General features: G+C 46.6%; 2 protein-coding genes across 4 annotated transcripts in view; one reads left to right on the top strand and one right to left on the bottom strand.

Moving 5' to 3' along the window:
- The window catches only part of arhgef19 (Rho guanine nucleotide exchange factor (GEF) 19), a 135,800-nt gene extending 120,792 nt beyond the window's left edge, over positions 1-15,008 (top strand). The window contains exons 13-16 of the mRNA XM_072244736.1: positions 6,171-6,329; positions 11,488-11,570; positions 12,810-12,914; positions 14,244-15,008. Coding sequence (XP_072100837.1) covers positions 6,171-6,329; positions 11,488-11,570; positions 12,810-12,914; positions 14,244-14,401 — 505 coding nt within the window. The 3' untranslated portion in view covers positions 14,402-15,008. The remainder of the gene's footprint in view (positions 1-6,170; positions 6,330-11,487; positions 11,571-12,809; positions 12,915-14,243) is intronic.
- The window catches only part of LOC140188451 (rho guanine nucleotide exchange factor 19), a 40,192-nt gene continuing 30,924 nt past the window's right edge, over positions 12,333-21,600 (bottom strand). For 2 of the 3 annotated variants that reach the window (XR_011883318.1, XR_011883317.1), the window contains exons 11-12: positions 20,529-20,788; positions 12,333-12,886 (exon numbers count right to left, since the gene is read on the bottom strand). Coding sequence is in view for 1 of the 3 variants with exons in the window: in XM_072244737.1 (XP_072100838.1) it covers positions 20,763-20,788 (26 nt within the window). In the remaining 2 variants the exon portion in view is untranslated. Of the gene's footprint in view, positions 12,887-19,795; positions 20,789-21,600 lie in introns of those variants that run through there. The other variant, XM_072244737.1, reaches the window with a different exon arrangement.

Below are 21,600 nucleotides of genomic sequence, written 5' to 3' on the forward strand. Positions count from 1 at the left end.
CTAAGCTCCCCCCTCTGTCAAGCACTTGCACTACCACATGTGAGTTTACTCGACTGCTGAGTGAATTCCCAGACCTCACCAAGCCCACATTCTCCACTACAGTCACAAAGCATGTGGTCGAGCACCACATTCCCACGACTGGCCCGCTGGTCCGTTCTCGCACACTTAGACTGGACCCAGAAAAGCTGGCAACCGTGAAGGCTGAGTTTGTCAACGTAAAAAGACTCAGGATTCTATGCCGGTCAAATAGCCCCTGGGCTTCACCCCTCCACATGGTCCCTAAGTCTGATGCTGGTTGCCCCACCATGTTGGCGCGTGGCCAAGTGGTTAAAGCATTCATCTAGTGATCTGAAGGTTGCTAGTTCAAGCCTTGGCTGAGGCAGCGTGTGTGTCCTTGAGCAAGGTACTTAACCACACATTGCTCTGCGACGACACTGGTGCGAAGCTCAATGGGTCCTAATGCCCTTCCCTTGGACAACATTGGTGTCGTGGAGAGGGGAGACTAGCAGCATGGGCAACTGCCGGTCTTCCATACAACTTTGCCCAGGTCTACGCCCTGGAAACCTTCCAAGGCGCAAATCCATGGTCTCATGAGACTAACGGATGCCTATGTATATAAAAAATGAGGTCACCACCCCTGATCATTAACCGGTCCCACACATCCAAAACTTTTTGGCACGTTTAACCAGAAAGTTAATTTTTTCCAAAATCGATCTAGTTAGGGGCTACCATCAGGTGCCTGTGTTCTCGGAGAGTATTCCCAAAACAGCTGTGATAACTCTGTTCAGCCTCTTTGAGTGTCTGCGCATGTCATTTGGACTGAAAAATGCAGCACAGACTTTCTAGCGGCTGATGGGACTCTGTATTTAAAGACTTAGGCTTTCTTTTTGTTTATCTGGATAACATACTTGTCGCCAGTGCGTCCAAATCCAAACACGTATCTCATCTCCGCACACTGTTTGAGCGCTTAAGCTGAAATGAGTTGATTATTAACCCTGCTAAATGCCAGTTTGGGTTATCAACCATTGACTTTCTCAGCCATCGCATCTCCACAGAAGATGTGAAAATCCTCCTATCAAAAGTAGCCGCTATTATGGATTTCCCACTGCCCCGCACTACAAAAAAAAAACTGAAGAGTTTTTAGGTATGGTAAATTTCTATCACCGCTTCATTCCACAAGCTGCTGAACTTGTGCTCCCCCCTGTATAATGCGCTTAAAGGCAATGCCCCTAATAAAATGCTTGACTGGTCAGAGGACATGAGCAGGGCAATTGAAGATACAAAACGAGCTCTTTGCAATGCAACCGTACTGGCACATCCACTCCCCAACATAATTCATAGCCACCGACACGGACGTTTCAGACTACGCTGTGGGTGCTGTACACGAACAGTTGGTCTTTAGCTAGCCGCTCCATTCTCATGAAAGGAAGTACAGCACGTTTGACCGGGAGCTTCTTGGTATCTATCTGACTGTCCGCCATTTTGATTTTCTTCTAGAAGGTCGCCATTTCACAGCGTTTGTTGACCACAAACCACTCGTGCACACGATGGCCAAATTATCAGATCCTTGGTCTGCATGGCAGCAATGCAACCTGGCCTGCATATCCGAGTTCACAACTGATAGACAACATATCAAGGGGAAGAGTATTGCTATGGCTGAGTGCCTCTTATGGCCAGCCGTTGAGGCTGTAAACACAGGGGTTGACTATGTCGGTATAGCAGCCAGCCAAGTTACTGACCTAGAGGTCCAGGCTTACCAAACAGCAGTTACGGTCCTGCAGTTGGCTGACATTAATTTCAGGGAAGCCGGGGTTTCTCTCCTGTGCGATGTCTCAACCAGTCATCCTCGCCCCATCGTGCATGCAAACTGGAGCCAGACTGCTTCTGACTCCATGCATGGCCTCTCGCATCTGGGCTGGAAGGCCTCACAGAAACTGGTTGAACTGAAGTTTATTTGGCACGGCCTCAGAAAGGACAGCCTGTATGGAGTGCTGGCGGGCAAAAATTAACCGTTCAGGCACCATTGGAACTTTTTGAGGTCCTTGGGTGGCAGTTTGACCATGTCAATGTGGGCCTTGTTGGTCCTCTTACCCCCCCCCCAGATCTATGCACCTCCTTACCAGGATGGACAGTACCACCAGGTGGCCAGAAGCCATCTCTCTAGCATCAATGACGGCTACAGACATGGCTCTGGCGTCCATCAGCACCTGGGTTGCTTGGTTTCGCACCCCAGCTGATCATTGTCCCCAATGAAATTCAGACCTCTGGGCTGTGATGGCCCAGAACCTCGGTGTTAGGCTGCATCACACCACGGCGTATCACCTGCGGTCCTATGCAAACAGTTTCTCCGCTCTTCAAAGGGCTTCCCTGAAGGACGAGTGATGGTGTGATCCTGCTGGGGCTCAGAACAGCTCCAAAAGAGGACCTACAGTTGTCCGTGGCAGAGTTGGCATACGGGCAGCCGTTACGAGTGCCAAGAGATTTCATTCCTGACACCACGACTGCCTGGTTCCTCTCAACAGTGTTCCACCCTCCTCAGTAAATTCAATTCCTTCGCAGCTGTTCCTACCTCCCATCATGGCATACAGCACTCTAGGGGTTCCTGTTGACCCACATTCTACCTCATTTGTTTTTGTCGATGATGGTGCACAGCAACGTCCCCTTACGCCCCTTTACGATGGCCCCGGTCCGTGTTTTGGAATGGGGAGATTAGAGGGGTAAACCTGAACGTATTTTGGTAGATCGCCTTAAATAAGCCCACCAAGATTTGGAGTATTCTGCTGCCATGCCCCTGGTGTCGCAACATGACCGCCAGCGTGTCAACGCACCTCCGGACAAGCCAGAGGCACCTGCAGTTCCTGCACCCATGGAACACGGGCCTGAGCCGGGCCACTCGTCCGAGGTCTGGGCAGGCTCACAATGCTGGTTTCAGTAAATTCTGGGAGGCTCTGTGTAGGGTACCGTAATTGGAAGATATGTACATTATTCACAACCACCGACATGAAACTGGGTTTCACTTTAAGAGGGTGGTCTGACGTGATGGTGTTATTTTGTAAAGAGTTCTAGCACGCTTTTGAGTGTAGGTTTTGGAGTTCAATAACATGTGTTATGAGTTTCATTAAACATAAAATGCCTCACTTCATTTTATTTGCAGAAACCTACAGTCTTCTTATCTGAGGAAGAATGTCGTGGTGAAAGGTGCAACAAAGGTTCACTGGACCAGTTCTTGGGTTGGAGGACTTGCATATGAAGCTGGTTTGGGGTGACTGGGCTCTTTTTTGTTGGAGTTTAGAAGAATGAGAGGGAACGTCATTTGAAACTTATTAAATCCTGATGGGAGTGGACAGACTCAATGCTGCGATGATATTCCCTGTGAAGGGGAAGTCAAATTTCTTCACTCAGAGAGCAGTAAACCTGCGGCACTCTGTACAACAGAAAGCATTTGGCCACATTATTAACTACATTTTAGTGGGATTTAGATATAGCAGGAAGCTGGAACAGGGCACTGGATCTGGATGATATACGCCATGATTATATTGAACCTGAAGGCCCAGTTGACCTGGTCGTCATGTTTTGTGTCATTGGAACCTGGCAAGTGCTGCAATCCTATTTGATGCCACTAGATGGCTCTCGGGCAGCGCCCAGCCCTGTTGAAAGGCTGGGATGAACTGTGTTTATCGATGAACATTTTACCAACGCGGGCTGAAGAAAATCTTGCTGCGGTCGAGATCCGGAGCACCTCAGTACATTTCATCATCAATATAGATTGGGTGTGTGCAGGAGATGAACAAACCCAGACTTTGACCTGAACCCTGTTCACACACAATATCTGATTTCCACCTGCACGTACGCTCCCTGTTTTCGGACACATTCACTCCCAGCCCCAGCATACCTGGTGAACACATATACACACCTTGGACACAGATATACACCCCAGGCGTTCATATTTTTACATACCTAGTTTTCACAATCAGTATTAACTGAGCAGTCCATCCTTCATTCTGTACTTAACCACGGTGCATACACGTAACTATCTGCTGTTCTTATGTATTCAAACTTAGGACATTCATACATGTACAGGGCCAGTGTTAGCACACCTATCTTCTCAGTCACACACACACACAGCCAGCGTTTGCATGTTTACACACGGCATAACTTGCACATTCTTTTCATGTCAGATCTATGTTTTTCTTGGGAACGCTGGCTATATAATGCTTCCGCGCCCCGGGGACTGCCGCGAGCAAGTTTTCTCTTTTAAAAGATTAAGGATTAGCTTTATTCGTTACGTGTACATGAAAACAGTGAAATGTGTCGCCTGCATCAGCGACCGACCCAGTCCGAATACGTGCCGGGGGGCGGGGGTGGAGGCAGCCCGCAAGTGTGGCCTTGCTGCCCAGCGCCAATATAGCACGCCCACAATTTACTAACCCTAACCTGCACGTCTTTGGACTGTGGCAGGAAACGGGAGCTCCCGGAGGAAACCCAGTCGGTCATGCGAGAACGTGCAAACTCCTTGCAGACAGTAGCAGGACTTAAGCCCTTATCGCTGATGCTGTAAAGCATTACCAGACCGGTAGACTACATCATTTCCCCTGTGCATAAGTCAATAAACTTGACTTTGAATTTATCTGACTCTGACTTGGCACTTTTGACTGGTCAAGTGGGACCCAGGTTAAACACAGGGGCTCTGACATTAGACCGAGTGTCTCAAACTTTGCATCTATTGGTGAGGAGTCTGGTAGCTTTCTGTTTGATGAACACACCTCCATATTCAATCAGGGCTTGTGCCAACGGTTTTTAAAAGTATCTTCAAACATTGGATCTCATATCATTGATAGCTACTGCTTTAGTCTCTGCTTCAGGTCATTAAGCACAGGGAGCTCATTTGCAAGCAAAATGTCTGTGTCCATAAGAAATAAGCGTAACTGGCTCGTATTGAAATCAGCCTGGGGCTGGTTTGAAAAGGACGCCGAGATCTGGATTGAAACCAAATCCCCAAGACCCACCACATCCGCCGACTGAATCTCAAGGCTTGGAGTTGTTAGCAAAAGTTCAGGAGGTTGAGTTCAGTTACCGTGGGAAAGAGACAGCAAAAAGATCACCAAACCGATGCTTTCCAGAATGAGAAGCAATAGGTGAAACTTAATCCATGAGGATTATTTATAGTAGTAGGGTCAAAACCCTGGGGAGCTGAGAGTTCAAGGAGGAAGAGAGGAAAGGAGATTGCTTTCCAAAGGATAGCAACAAAGTGGCAAGGAGAAGTGTGGTTGAAGGATAACTGGTGGTTTTCTTGGGTGAATAAGGTTTAATTGAGCCTGTTGTTGGGATGCAAACGCTCCCGTAACACAGAGCGGCACGCACAAAATGCTGGAGGAATTCAGCAGATCAGACAGGAAAATAAACAGTTGACATTTCGGCCCGAGACCCTTCATCAGGACTCCCATGACAGAGAGAAGCTTTGGAGTTATCCCGTTACTCTGGCCGACAGCATTGCTTCACTAAAAGAAGGAAACAGTTTCACCGGGGTCTGGTGTAACCTGAGGAACTGTTAAAAGTGCTCTGCAGACAGAGAAAAGTCTGTGATAATCTGTTTTCTTGGTTCTTATTAAAGCTGATCTGAACTTCCACAGCAGTGACAGTGCCACACTCCCGCAGGACTGCACTGGGGCTTCAGACTACATTTCTGTGGTTGAGTTTCTGGTGGGATGTCTGAGTCTGTCGAGGGGTGTAACAATCCAGCACCACAACGGTGACAGCAGTGGGGAAGCTCCCGCAAAGCACTTTGTGACACCCTAAGATTCCGAAAGACATTTGCAAATCTGTCTTACTAAAATTAGAAGACAAACTGCATTTCGGGCTTAGGAATTGCACTTTGAGCTGTGAACTCCTAACCAAAGATAAGTTGTATCATATAACTTTTCAGCTGACAAGAAGGCCATTTGGCCCACAACGATTGTGCTAGCAATAAAGCAAAGTTGAGACAGTACTCCATCCCCTTCTGAAAAACCTACATTTTTCTCCTGGGTATATCTGGGAATTCTCCACAAAAGGTGCAAAGATCTCCACCCCAGTTATCTCCCAAGTGCGCAAGGCCCGAGGCAGATGTGGTCAGGGGCATTGTGAATGCGGTTGGTTTCTGTGACCACTCATCGATGTATTTTCTCTTTCAGCACAGGGAAATTTGCCGTCTTTATCCATGCTAAGACTGAGGAGCTGCGGCCGAAAGACCTGAACATGAAGGTGCACGGGATCCCGGGACACGTGTTCCACCTGCAGCTGCTCGGGAAGCAGCACGCCAAGCAGCAGATCCTGTTGCGGGCCCGCACCGAGTGAGTGGCTGGGTTCTGGGGCCACGGGGCAGCCGAACACTGTGAATGCTGGCCGCCTATGACCAGTGCCCAGTGTGGAGTGCAGTCTTCTGAGAACCTCTGTTTTATTGGCTCATTCCATGATTAGACAGATCACTTCCTCCCAAAACTAACAGATTTGCTGGTGATCTTTTATCTATTTAATTTATTGAGATACAAAGTAGAATAGGCCCTTCCAGCCCTCTGAGCTGTGCCCCTCAGCAACCCCTGATTTAACCTTAGCCCAAACACAGGACAATTCACAATGACCAATTAACCTACCAACTGGCACATCTTCAGACTGTGGGAGGAAACGGGAGCAACCAGAGGAAACTCACGCAGTCACGGGGAGAACGCCCAAACTCCTTACAGGCAGTGATGGGGATTGACCCTGGGTCGCTGGTACTGTAAAGCGTTGTGCTAATCATTACGCTAATGTGCCTCCACCTTTTTGTGACTATTTATTATAGAACGGCACAGTATAGGACCTTTGGCCACAATGTTACGCCAACCTTTTAACCTACTGTAAGCTCAACCTATTTCTTACCTCTGACATCACCCCTATACCTACAGTACATGACTAGTCCTAAAGCTATGTGCACACCACAAAAAATATGCTGGAGGAATTCAGCAGATCGGGCAGCGTCTATGGAGAGGAATAAGTACCTGTCTTGCTGAGTTCCTCCGGCATTTTGTGTGTGTGTGTGTGTGTGTGTGTGTGTGGCTCAAGATTTCGAGCATCTGCAGAATCCTCTGTGCCAAAGGTACACATGCCTTACATTCCTTTGTTTTGTTAAGTATTGGAGCTAACTTTAGCCTGTGTGAACATTTCAGCATCTTCTAGATGTACTCATCATTACTCATAAGACCATAAGACACAGGAGCAGAATGAGGCCATTTGGCCCATCGAGTCTGCTCCGCCATTCCGTCGTGGCTGATTTATTGTCCCTCTCAACCCCATTCTCCTGCCTTCTCTCTGTAACCTTTGATGCCTTGGTTAATCAAGAACTATCAACTTCCATTTTAAATATACCCAATGACTTGGCCTCCACAACTGTCTGTGGCAATGACTTCCACAGACTCACCACCCTCTGACTAAAGAAGTTCCTCCTCATCCCTGTTCTAAAGGGACGTCCCTCTATTCTGAGGCTGTGCCCTCTGGTCCGAGACTCACCAACTATTGGAAACATTCTGCCCACATCCACTCTACCTATGCCTTTCAATATTGGATAGGTTTCAATGAAATCCTTCTCCATTCTTCCAAGTTCCAGTGAATACAGACCCAGAGCCATTAAAGTAGTCCTCATATATTAACCCTTTTATTCCCAGAATCATTCTCATGACCCTCTCCAATGCCAGCACATCTTTTAGAGAAGGGGCCCAAACCCCAATAGATTATTTTACTTTTATTACAGCTGAGAGGGTTGATCTTTAAGAGCTTCTCATGGGGCCAGTCCATCTGGGCGTGGCTAATCAACAACGGGGGATCCTGGGCGAGGAGGTCATGGAAAGGTACCTGATGACAGAAACACCTGAGCCAGTTACCTACAGGTAGAAGTTCAACATCATGACGACTTCTCTGTGGTATCCCAGCCAGTTGGAAGAACTTTGTCTGTGAGCACAGCCATAGGTGGACAAGCATACTTTTGTTAATGTAGCGCCACTCACATCCTTCGTAAAATTTCCCAAAATCGTGTTCATTTGAAATCTGGAGCTCAACAGCCAATTTATGCACAGCAAACTCCCAAAAACAGCAAAGGCAGGTTGTCTGTTTCAGTGGCAGGGAAAGAGGGTTAAAATTGTCCGTAAAACCGGGGAAGAGCCAGCCTCTGCCTTTTGTAAATACATCTGCTGATTGATCACCCAAAAAGACCACCACTTCCGGCAGTGTAGAACTCCCTTGGTACTGTACTGGGGTGGGACTTGTTGGGGGTCTGAATCCACCGACCCTGAGACAGAGCCACAACTCATACAAATCCGAGAGCGTTGGTAGGCGGGCAGCACAGTAGCGAGGCGGTTACCGCAATTCTTTACGACGGCGGCGATCAGCAATCGGGACTCAGTTGCCACCCCTGTCTGCGAGGAGTTTCGAAGTTCTCCCCATCACTGTGTGGGTTTCCGCTGGGTGCTCGGGTTTCCACCCACATTCCAGAGACGTACGGTTAGGGTTGGTGAGCTGTGGGCATGCTACGTTGGCACTGACCCCCCCCCCACACACCCTCTGACTGTGTTGGCTGTTGATGCAAACGACACATTCACTATACGTTTCAACGTGGAAAAATTAAAGTTAATCTGATGTAACTATGGTGCACCAGACTACCTTGCTGCCCTGAATTTTGCAGATAACGTTGAGGCAAAGTCACTGGGGAACAATCAGGGAACTCCCTTCCCTAATCTGAGACCCAATTGCTTGTATGGCCGAGATTAGCTAATTTGACAGAACCCAGTGACAAACAAGAGAAAGTCTGCAGATGCTGGAAATCCGAGCGACACACACACACATAATGCTGGAGGAACTCAGCAGGCCAGGCAGCGTATGGAAAGGAGTACAGTCTTTTTAATTTATTGACGAGAACCCAGTAAAATGGGCTGGGAATCTAAAGCCGCATTTATGCGCACATCCCCAATTAACCAATAGGTGGCACCAGACGCCCAACGTCTCGGCAGGCCAATTACCACTTTGGACTCCGAACCACTTTAGGGTAGCAACAGGCCAGCGAATCATGGGGAGAGATTTAATGCAATGACTAATCTGCAAGTGGCCCAACAGTAATGTTGCCATGGCATATGAACTGATCTGCCCAGGTTAAGAAAAGATAATAAAATAATCTTTGAGTAGTGAAAGACGTAGGTGAAACGAGTAGGGTAGAATTAAGTCAAGGTGGAAGAACTGTAGGGCTGAAATGGAAATAGAAATTCTGACAGTCCTACCCAGGGCGGCCCTTCACTTGAGCAACACGCACAAAACGCTGGGGGATCTCAGCAGGCCAGGCACGTGGAGAGGAACAGGCAGTCAACGTTTCAAGCCAAGACCCTTTATCAGGGCCGGAAAGGAGGAGAGTATGCTAGGGGAGGGGAAGTCGAGCAAGCTGACAGCCAGTTCCTCGTGAAGGGTCTCAGTTCAAAAAGTCCACAGATGTTGCCTGGCCTGCTGAGTTCCTCCAGTGTTCTGTGTGTGTTACATAGGTGAGTGGCTGGGACCAGGTGAGGGGGAAGGTGGTTTGGGGGGGAGGGGAGGAGGGGATGAGGGGATGAAGAAAGAAGCTAAGCAAGGGTAAGTGGAGGAGGGTAGGAAGCAAGAAGCCGAGAGAGGATAGGTGGAAGAGGTAAACAGCTGAAGAAGAATAAATTTAATAGGACGGGACAGCAACACACACACAAAGTGCTGGAAGAGCTCAGCAGGCCAGGCAGCATCTATGGAAAAAAGTAAACAGTCGACGTTTCGGGCTGAGATCCTTTGGCAGGACTGAGTGAGGGGATGGGAAGGTCACAGGGGGGTCAGGAGTCTGGGTAGCCTCCAACCTGTTGGCACGAACATGGGTTTCTCTAACTTCTGGTATTTTCTCCTTCCTCGCTGTTCTCCCCTTCTCCATTCCTCATTCTGGTTACCCTCTCACCTCTTCTCTTGTCACCTATGCAACACCACCCTCTGGTTCCCCTTCTCCTGCCCTTTCTTCCATGGTCCACTGTCCTCTCCTACTAGGACTCAGCAATGTGGGGGGAAGGTTAGATTGATTTTAGAGCAGATTAATAAGTCAGCACAATATTGTGGGCTGAAGGGCCTGTACTGTTCCTTGCTCTAAGCCAGGCAGCATCTATGGTGGGGAATAAACATCCAATGTTAGTCTCGGCCCAAAAAGTCAACTGGTTATTCCCTTCTACAGATGCTGCCTGACTTGCTGGGTTTCTCCAGCATTTTGTGTGTGTTGGTCAAGATTCCTAACATCTGCAGATTCTCTTGTTTATGGTTTGCAGCCCTTTGCTTGGCTCCGACACCAAACCAATCAGTCTCCTCTCTTCTGGGAAAGTCAGAGTCCCTCCCACAGTACCAAAGCTGGTTGCTTTAAACAAGATTAAGGGTTTGGGGCAAGTGGGAAAATGTAAAAGCTGTGGTCAGACCCAAGGATGGCAGAGAGCCTGGGAGAAAGTAAACTTTAGTGAACAATGTGTTGAATTTGTTGGAGAACAGTGTGGGGGTGGCAAGGTCACAGGACGGTCAGAATCCTGATATATATTAACATGGCTGGTCTAATTAGTATCTGGTCTCCTCACGATGGTCGGAATTGACTGTCTGATGCCTGTTGATATTCCATACGGGAACTGTGTTTGGGACTTTAGATAATTCTGTGAGAAAAGCTAAATTTAATGGCCTTGTACTTACTGTGGCTACATGGATGGGAGTCGGAGGGATGGGAGGTATACAGTGAATGGGGGAAAACCACAAAATGTGGAGAGGAATCCGATGTTGTACCCGATGCTCCTGGCCCTCAGGAAGCACAAGTGGCGCACGTGTCTAGTGGCGCACATGTCTAGTGACCCATTGTGTTCAAGTAGAAAGTCCACACCTCCAGTGGTGGTACTAAGTCTTTACTCTCTAAGATTTTGGATGGATTAGAGAGGATATTGAAACATTTGGTTAGTCTTTCAGGACTGAGTTGTGAAGAAATTCTTTCACCCAGCAGTTTTTGAAATTCCATGGGCTATGCGAATCAGTCACTGAGTGCAGTCCAGTTAGAAATGGGTAGGTACAAGGAATTGAGGGCTTTGGGGTTAGTACAGGACAGTCATGCTCAGAGAAAGATCAACCATTTTGTCATGGAATGTAGAGTGGACGTGATAGACTGAATGTCTACTACTAGTTGCTGGCCTCACAGACTCATGTACAGAGACCACGTACCCAAAGGTGCCCGTGTACAGGGACCACGTGCCCAAAGGTGCCCGTGTACAGGAACCACATGCCCAAAGGTGCCCGTATACAGAAACAATGTACTACCTAATGCTGGTCAGATTACAGTGTCCAGTTATTGAATAGTGTGGACGTGCGGAGCACGTGTATCTATAGTATTCGTTTGTTGATCCCATGCACCAGATTCTGCTCTTGTTCAGCACTCCCTATATTTTTCCTCTTCTCTTCCCTCAGGAGCGAGAAGCAGCGTTGGATAACGGCTATGCTCCTCACGGAGCAAGGGACTGAGGCAGAACAGCTGGATCTGGAGCAGGACGGTGAGATTCTCATGTGGGATCATTTCCCGACTTTGTGCTGGGCTCTTGGTGGCTCACGGGCAGAATTGCCCGCGACTCCTGAAAGGGAAGGGTTTTGCTGGAGGTGCAATGCTAATTTCTCAATACATTCAGCTGGCAAATGAGCCTGACAAAAAAAGAGTTGAATTGCAGCAAAGCAGTTTTGTAACGTCGCAAAATGCCACTGACCTACTTTATAGGGTGACTTGTTGTTAAACCGGCTACTTTAATTTAACCTGGAATGTTGTCCTAATCTCTCTGCCACTGACCGCACAAGAGCTCAGCACAGGTAGTGATGTGGAGAAACAACCTGCTGGCGGAATTCTGCTGCCTCTTTGCGCATTCTCCCAATCTGTCTAAGTCCTTCTGCAGCCTCTCTACTTCCTTAACAGTACCTGCCTCTCCACCTATCTTATCATTCACAAAACCGTCAGTTTAGTCATCCAAGTCGTTCACATACAACATAAAACGAAGCAGACCCAACACAGCTCCCTGTGAAATTCCTCCTGACATGGTCAAGAGGGTCAATTGTTACTCAGGCCAAAGATCGGAACGGGGGAAAGAAATGCAAACTAGGTGACTTGGACTGTGGAACGATTGTTGGTACCAGACAAGGTGGTTTGAGCATCTCAGGAACTACTGATCGGGGATTTTCACACACACAGGTCTCTAGAGTTTGCAGAGATTGGTTGGCAAAGCAAAATAAGTGCAGTGAGCAGCAGTTCTGTGGGCAAAAACACCTTGTTTAATGAGAGAGGTCAGAGGAGAAACGGCTAGGCTGGTTCACGCTTTACAGGAAGGTAACTGTAACACAAAATATCACACATTACAACAGTGGTGTACAGAAGAGCATCTCTGAACACACAATAGATCAGACCTTGAAGTGGATGGGCTACAGCAGCTGAAGACCATGAGTGAACACTCAGTAGCCATTTTGTTAGGTGTAGGAGGTAGCTAACTGAGTGTTTTCGCACACCTTCATAATATAATACCAGTATTCTATGTCTGGTAATATGTTCCTGGGACTGTTCAACATTACAGCCATGATTATATTTTGGAAGGACTCTAGTTAAGCATCTTGAGATAACCCAAGAGTGTGAAAGCTGCTATTTAAATGCAAGCAACTTCTGTCCTCTGTTGTAAACCATGGCAGGCTGACGTTCTCCTATGTGCAAACCACGAAGGGCCTGACAAGCAGCTGTCATTTTACTTCCCATGCAGACTCTCCACAAGTTCAGTGTGTCAAGACCTACAAACCACTGGAGGCAGACGAGCTGGCACTGGAGAAGGCCGATGTCCTAGAAGTAAAGACAAGAACGAAAGATGGTGAGGAATACTTTGTTCACGCTCTTGAAGGGCCTAGTGTTAGAATGAGAGGACTGGAATGTAGACTCTTCTATCCTTCATAAGTAGTTGGATCAATGGTGATCTCCCACCAACTCCTCAAACTTGCTATCCTCACCCACCAAAAATGTCACTTACACTTAAGTGCTCAACTAACCCAATCCACAGTATTAAGAAGAAATGGCCAAACTTCCACTGTCTTTTTCCAGTGGTGAGGGATTTCAGTTCTAAAATAGACTGGAGAAAGTGGACTTGTTTTCCTTGGGACAAGATAGATTGAGAGAACATTGACCAGATGTTCAAAATCACAGGAGATTAAGTTATGAGAAACATGGAGAATTTGTTTCTATTAACAGAAAGGTCAAGGGCAAGAGGGCAAAGATTTAAAGAGCTGAGCCCAGGATCTAACATAGCAGGAGGAGGATATTTTCATTCAACAAATAACTACGACTCAAAAATCACCGCCTGAAATTGTGACTGATGCACGTTCAAGTTTGCCTTTCTAAAAGGAGACTGTAGATGGGGAAAGAGTCAGGGAAATGAGATTGGCAGAATTACTCTGCAAACAGTTTTTGCTTGATGGGCCAAAGAGACTCCCAAGATGATCATGTTGAACTGTGGTTCCTTTCCATGAAACTTTTGTGTGTGGAAAAATGGCTTCACAACTTTGCAAGACTGTGCCTCTGGTCAGTTCTTAACATTACACCAGTATTTACTGATACCCCCTGCTAGAGAAGATAAATCCCTGATATCCATACTATGCAATCTTTTTAGTAGTTTAACTATCTTCCTAAGACCCAGGGTAGAGGGGTCCAAAACTAGGGGGCATAGATTCAAGATGGACGGGGAAAGATTGAAAAAAAATGGGACTTGAGAAACAACACACACACACACACTCACACACACACAGGGTAGTGAGTATATAGAACGAGTTACTGGAAGTCGTGGTTGCGGCAGGTACACTAGTATCATTGAAATGGTTCTTGAATAGATACATGGAGGGGCGGCCTCAAAGATATCGACTGAACATAGGGAAATGGAAGTAGATGGGTCAACGTGGATCTCTGTTGTATTGAACTATGACTACTATTGATTTTATTTCTATGTAGAATTGAAAGCAAATTGTCCTAACAATTTAAACTCTAAATTTCCTGGATAAGACCTAGGGTGTTGATGGAATGGGAACATTAAAAGCTGCTGTGTTTTGGGGGAGGGCAGTCGTGATGATTTGGAAATCAATGGGCTGAAAGGCATCTGCAGGAGGTCCATCTCTCAACCATTTGTCTCACTGGCACTGCTCTCTGAATCCAGGGTGGATAGAAGGAATCCGACTGTCAGATGGAGAGAGGGGCTGGTTTCCAGAAAGTTACGTGGAGGAGATAACAAACCGGAATGCCAGGATACGGAATCTACGGGAAAAGAATCGGATTAAGCACGCCACCCAGAAACTTCAGGAAGAACACCAGTGACCAATGGTGGTGCTACATTTTAGGACATTTGAGGAGCACGGAGAATGTATACAGCTCAGATTTTAGGAGTAAATAACAGATTCAAGGTATCAAACGAGGGTGGCCTCAGGAATTTGCACTGTTTCCCACTGAGAATGGTTGGTTTCAGGTACCCACAGTCATTGCTGTGTAGGGATGTGATAGCTAGTCATAGGTTAAATTCCCCTCACTCATTGGGACACCAAATTGGCATGCTCATCACTGATGAGAGGGTGGATGGATAGGGCCAGAGAAGCCATTGTCTCAGTGGGTTGGTGTGAAGGGTAAAGATTCAGTCCCCTTTGAATCCCGAGGTCCAGAGCTGCCAGTTAGAGTGTGGACCTTGGTTTGGTGGTTGGGAATCACAGCCAACGCAACTCATGGGGTAAACAACTGACCACGCATTCAACCCTCCCCATTGTCCTCCTCTATCTGAACCAGACCAACTCAACAGCAGTACACTCTCCTCAGTACTGGCAACAATTCAGATTTAACCTCAGAATGACAGCCGGCAAGGCTGCAGGCTGGCCATCACCCAATGCCACGCCCCGCCCCCATGAAGTTGTGGCCCTTCTCCCACTCAGGAGGTACGTGGGTTAGGAGCAGGCGCGTTCAGCTGCTGAAGGGGAGGGGGGGGGGGGTGTTACCGTGCGTCAGGGAGCTGGTATTGCTGTCAATTGAGGAAGAACGATTTTGGCCCAACGCACATCTGTAAGCCTCCACACGTGTAGCAAGGGAAACTTTCCCCTGTCCGGTGTGAGGGTCACCGAGCGGCAGTTCCAGTCCTCCGTTGTCATGGTTACCGAGCTACCTCTCAAACCAGCCTGATTAAATGTTACGTTTCTGGGTTTCCTCAACCCCTAGACTCCAAAGCTCCAGCACATACAGTACCTTTCGGTCAAAAGCCTAACACACGAAATGCAGCCACTACTTCAATCTCCAAGCAAGACCGGCTCCTTCAGATCCCATCAGACCTAATTGGACAAGGACTTTTAAGATGGGGTTAGCTGCACTCACCACATTTCACAATAGACCCTTCTGGAATTCTGATTGAAACTCTGCAGTTGAGCTGAAAACTCAACCTGGGACTGATGTAGACTGTATAAGAAATAAAACCCGGCGTCGATCCGGAGGGGGAGAATGCAAGAGCTGAAAGCATTCTTCATGCCGACTGCAACTGACATTATGGGATTTCCGGATTTTGTGGGCAAAAGTGGTTTGTTTCTGCCTTCATGCAGGTAACAGAGCGCTACTGGCTCCTGGCTGTAGAGGGAGGGTAGTACTCTTGCTGTAAAACCAAGGTCAAAGACTCAAATGCCTCCAAGGCACGAGATGGAATCCCGTACATCCGATGCTAGGGAAAACCATTCACACACAGAAATGATTAGTTAACCCTTTCAGAGAAGGGAAGCTGCCACTGTTAGCCGGCCTGGCCTCAGCAGCCAGTACACTCCAATGCACCCTCCCAGTAAGCGATCATTCCAAGGACAATGAGTGAGAACAATACGCTCAGCTTTGTTGTACTAGTCCACATAACAAGTGAGCCTTGGCGGATGTTGTTGCAGCGGGCTCCAAATCTCTTCGCTGCTACGTTTTAAACAGCCAAGGTGGGTTTTGAACTTGCATCTCTGGATCTAATGGGCCAGTAACTTTCTCACTTGGCTACTGTACAAACCACACCCCCACCTCCCGCTCGCTCAACATCACCTTGCTTTGCATATTTGTATAGTGTCGTTTATGACTGGGGTGATGTCTATAAGCTGCATGCATGTAGTGCTGGATACCCTGGTTAAGGTGTCATTTCTTTGTAACAAGTGATAACATTCACAGATTTCAAGCTGTTCAGTATATAAATTTGTAATTTTGTTTTGGACTCTCTCCTGGTGTGTGTACATTTTAAACAGGAGAACGCAAGTCTATCTGGTGACGGGATTTGATGTAATGGTTCACTGATCTTTCACCATTGGGGTCTGGGCTACCCTGGAGGTGCAAGTGTCCTATTTGTCCGAAGGTTGGCGTTCATATGTGCGTCTCTCTCGGATGAGAGGTACGAGTTCAAGACGGCCTGCCTGGTGCAGACTGCTAAGTTATACGAGTGGGGACCAGTGCCGAGAGCTGCTTCTCCACTTTTTGACCTTGGTCCAGGCTAGAAGCCATCTTTTGGATACTGAGTGTCTGTGCCATAGCCTTCACTTGAACCTGTGTCTAGAGTCAGTGCGGCACTTATAGTACACCCACTGAAATTCACTGCATTGTTGTAAAGGTCTCCATTGAATGTTGTACATATTATACACACCACTGCCACCTTAAGCCAGCGCCTCCCTCTGCGGAGGTGCAGTAGTGCAGGCACTTTGTATTTACACAGGCAATAACTGAGCTACCATGCACGTGTATGCAGGCCATGTACACAGCAGCCTCAGCAAGTATCCAAGCCGAAACGGTTGATGTTTGGATCAAATACGGTTATTGACAGCTGGTTTAATCACTGGAATAATCTGACATTTTCCAGATATTAGTGGATGTTTAATGATTATACACCATCAAAACACTGATGTAACATTTCTATTTGGTGTCATAATTAAAGATATCCTTACTGTCTCATGCTAAATTCTGATGATCAATATTTGCTTCTACCCGCCGACATTTTCGAGTGCACATTCCATTTACACAAACTCAGCGGTCCCAGGTTCACCTATATAACCGCGTAATGCAGAATCACGCTGCCCCATGTACGTTTTAACAGGAGAATGGAAGTTTGCATTAATTGGAGAAGCAAGGTGATTGACTGAGCCATTTAAAAAGTCACTAGAGAATGTAGGGTTTATTTACAGAAATTTGCAAAAGTGTTAGAGAGGGAAGAAAGCCATGAGAAAAACTGGTCTGCCCAGTGTAAACATGAAAAGAATTCCGAAGGAAGAGCTACTCTGCCCGCCAGTCACGGTCTTGCCAACCAAAACAAAATAGCTACAAGTATTTACTCGACTTCTTCACACACTAGCAGGTTTCACGGTGCAGCTTATCGTCAACTCCCCACCCTTACCTCCCTCGGCCCAACAGTGCGATCCGCCCGTCTGCAGCCCCCTGCGTTGGGAATCAACCATGGGAAGGTGCTTATGGGCTTGTGGTTTGTTTTAGGATCTATGAGCCAATCAAACTGTAGTGAGGTCTAAAGGAATGCAAGATGGTCAAATCTGTAGCTGAAGAAACAAAATTAATACGCCAGGTCGACAGTCTCCTCGTTGCTGACCTACCTTCCATCAAGCTGAATGAAAGGCTGTTATTCGGAAGCATTAATTTTGTTTCTCTCTCTACAGCTGTTGTCCAACCGACTGCTCCCCCCCCCACCCCCTACAATAGCAGCGGAATCAACTGATTAGTAGATTGGCAAAAGTTAGATTAATGAACAATATTTTAAGCAGCTGAGCTATGTACACATTCCTATGTGCTAAAAATAAAGCAGCGATGTTTTCTTTAAATGTAATTTAAAGAAAAGCTTGTTTGGATTGTCACCAGTCAAACTTTTGGCCGGCCACAAACGTGCTTGTAAAAATACAAACAATCCTCTGGGTGTTGGTTGAAAGATGCACTTCTTTCTGCCCCGCTATCACTCAGCACCCTGAACCATTTCTTCAGTGTTATGTCAAAATCCTGGATCACCTTACCCTTCCCTGCACATTTGCCCCTGGGTTTGCCTTCACCGAGTTATATAACACACATCCAGTCAGGAAGCAGGACCCAAGAGGTTCACAAGCAGATTCACTAAGACTGCAAAATGGTGGCAAATTGGGATTTGTTCATAAATACAAACCAATTAATGTTTATAATGCAGAACTTGAACAGACATATGCAGGCTATACCTTTTTTTTAAAAAAAACAAAGAACCTCCAGAATCAAGGTCACCCCATTTCCAGAAGAGCTGCAGGACACAGGATGCTTGCGTGCGCACTGGCTTGGAGACATACTGTAGCTACAAGTTATGAGTGAGAGGGTAGGCTTCACACCCACAAAAAGATCCTTTACAGACTCCCCCCTCCCCACTGTACAATATCCCCTCCATTCCCCAAGCAATTTAAAGAGCCACAGAGAAACTGAGAAAACATGAACAGCTTCCCATTTTTTTGGGAGCCACTTCTCAGTGACAGATATGGGGGATGAAGTTCTCAGCTACACTCAGTCAACCAGCACAGGCAAAGACAAAGACCCTTAGATCCTCCTTGGAAAGAGAGCAACATCCCTGCCAGGTGGGAATTCCTGGCCCATGACCATTCAGTGGATTCCAATGGCAGTGAGTGTCTTAGATTCATTTTTTTTTGGGAGCGATGACAAAGGACTGGTGACCCATTTTCAGCTCTGTGGGCTGGGACTCAGAAGGGAGCTGGTAGGAGGTAACGTTCCCATGTTCTTGCTATTCTCAGCTTTCCAGATGGCAAGGGTCAGGGTCTGGAATGTGCTGTCAGGAACCTTGGCAAAGCTAGCACAGTGCATTCCGCGCATGATGCGCACAAGCCGCCACGGTTATCTGGATTGTGTCAAGAATGGATGCTCAAACTGCACAAAAAAAAAAATTGCAAATATTATGCATTATTCCTCGTGGTTATGGAACACACCGAGAATCAAGTTTTGGCGAAGTACTCAGTTTCTTTTCTAATTTGGGGGAGGAGGAAATATGACACAGTCCCAGACAACTTAACTCTCCATTTGTTCAGGGAAAGGTGAGAAACACGAGGAATAATATCAACAGTCAGAGAACCTGGTTCCAGTTGTAGCTGTGTGGGGGTGGGGAGGAGGTAAGCTGATTCCTCCTGAAGACAGGAAGGGAATGGGGGGGGAAAGGAAAATCCATAGCTGGTGAAGTGAGCAGATTGCTCTTCAGCAGGGCACCACAGTGGCGCAAAGGTTAGCGCGACGCCATTGCAGCTTGGGGGGCTTCCTGGAGTTCAGAGTTCAATTCCGGCACCGTCTGAGAAGAAATGTGGGCGTTCTCCTCACGAGTCCATGGGTTTCCTCTGGGCGCTCTGCTTTCCTCTCACAGTCCAAAGACACACGGGTCAGTAGGGTAAATTGTTCTGATTAGGCTAGAGTTAAATCAAGTGAGTTGTTTGGTGATGGAGCCTGTTCTGCACTGCACCTCTAAATAAAAAACCAAATCATTTCTCGCAATAGGCAACAAATCAGGGCACTTCAGTATATTGTTGGTTCCATTATTTACATCCCTCTTACATTTGGTTTTTAGTGCCATGTTGCATTTTTATGCACAGATCATTGACTCTTTGAATTGAGACAAACTATCCCCACCCTGAATTTGAGACTTTATAGTCACCCCAGCTGAGTTTGCTCTCCAATTTATGAGACTATCAAACACATTCCACCTTCCTAGACAATCCTGCCCCACCTAGAAGACAATCCCCTTTTATCTGGCAGCAAAGGCCTGCTCATGACACACTTTTAGTCAAGGTGATCTTTGATCACTGCTACTAGGCATAAAGATTAGCACCAGGCAAACACATTTCCCCATCAGTAGCTCACAATCTGATTCAAATGATCCTGTTAAATTGGACAGCAGAATCTCAGGAAAATCAAAGCTGGTGCGAAGAGGAATTGTGGCTAGTTTAGTAAACCCTAAAACCTTTATTAGCTCTCTGCACAGGATAATAAATAGAAGCAAATTATTTGCATATTTTCACAAATGCAGTAATAAATGCCAGTCTCCAGAAATGTCCGCAGGATTCTATGAAGTAGAGGCCCGAGTAGTTAAACATTGCACAAAACCTGGTTCATCAGAAGTCCGAATGGGTGAGGTGCTACTGTGAGAAGATAGAGGAGGTTTGTACTGGAGCAATGAAAGTCCAACAAATTCAAGTGTCAAGATCAGAACTTCTGGCCTTGTTGTATAACTTAACATAAAGCAATTCCATAGGACCTTTATGACAAAATATAGAATCACTGTATTAGACTGCTGTGATATTGCAACTTTCAATAACTGCTTAAAACTAGGACCATCCAGTAATCTTTGATCCCATGCCATCCAATCTCCCAAGCACCCAACATTTTTGTCAGATCCAAGTTCTCCAGTGTATTTCCCAAAAGAAACATGATAAAAGTTGCTCACTTTTACACGCCAGCTTGTTGTCCAACTTGCCCTTTAACCTTCGCATATTAGACATTAGTTTTGTGGCATATTACAGCTTCCTAATGTGCAGGAGGGTTAGACAGGGTTCAAACCAATCAATCTCCCTCAGCATTGCAATCACTGTTCAGCAGCAAGCAACACAACTGACAGGTGGACGGGGAACAGGCAGATCAGACACAGAGTCCACTTCAACCCTTCCAACACCGAGGCGTGTTAGTGTCCGGCATTTTCCAGCATTCCTGAGGAATAAAAAATAAATCCAGAAAAGTTACAGGACAGGAACAAAAAAAAAAAAATAAATGAATGGTGGCTACCCCAGCTGCCTTCCCTCCACTACTATCAAATAGAAGTGTAACTACAGGCAGAGGTTAGTGCAGGTTACAAAAAATATTTCCAGTGCTTGCACTCACAGCAGGTACAAAGCCAAGTGTTAAAGGACTATCACTGCAGGCTCAGATATCCAGGTAAAGCATCTTAGTCAGCATCAGAATTATATTACAGGTCCTTCAGCCTGCAGTCTGTCCTTACCATTCACAACTCCTTCCAAATTCCCTCAGTCACTTACACATTGAGGGCAAGGTACAGTAAAGTTTTAACCTACCAAACTACTTGACCAGGAGATGCAGGAGGAAACCAGAGCATATGTAGGAAACCGACACGCTCAGAAGGAGACAAGGAATTGTATCAGGAGTAGCAGGGTCTTGACCCAAAACATCAATGTCCTTTTTTGGTCCACAGATGTTGCCTGCCAGCTAAGTTCCTCCAGTATATACTGTCTTGTCTCCTTAGCCATGACTTGTCTTTGGGATAGAGAATTCCAAAGATCCATGTCCCTCTAACAGAAGTTCTTCACTTTTTAGAGTGGATCACCCCTTATTCCTGGTTCTACATTATTCTCCCATGATTTCTCTCAACATTTACTCCATCAATTCCCTTCCTAGTGTTAACTTTTCAATAAGATTACTTATAAGCTGTTGAGTACAGACCCAATTGTGCAAGCTTTCTTCACTCAATGACTCCTTTACCCCAGGAATTAATTGGTAAACTTGCT

The sequence above is a fragment of the Mobula birostris genome, chromosome 27 (assembly GCF_030028105.1).
Source record: "Mobula birostris isolate sMobBir1 chromosome 27, sMobBir1.hap1, whole genome shotgun sequence".
Lineage (NCBI taxonomy): Eukaryota > Metazoa > Chordata > Chondrichthyes > Myliobatiformes > Myliobatidae > Mobula > Mobula birostris.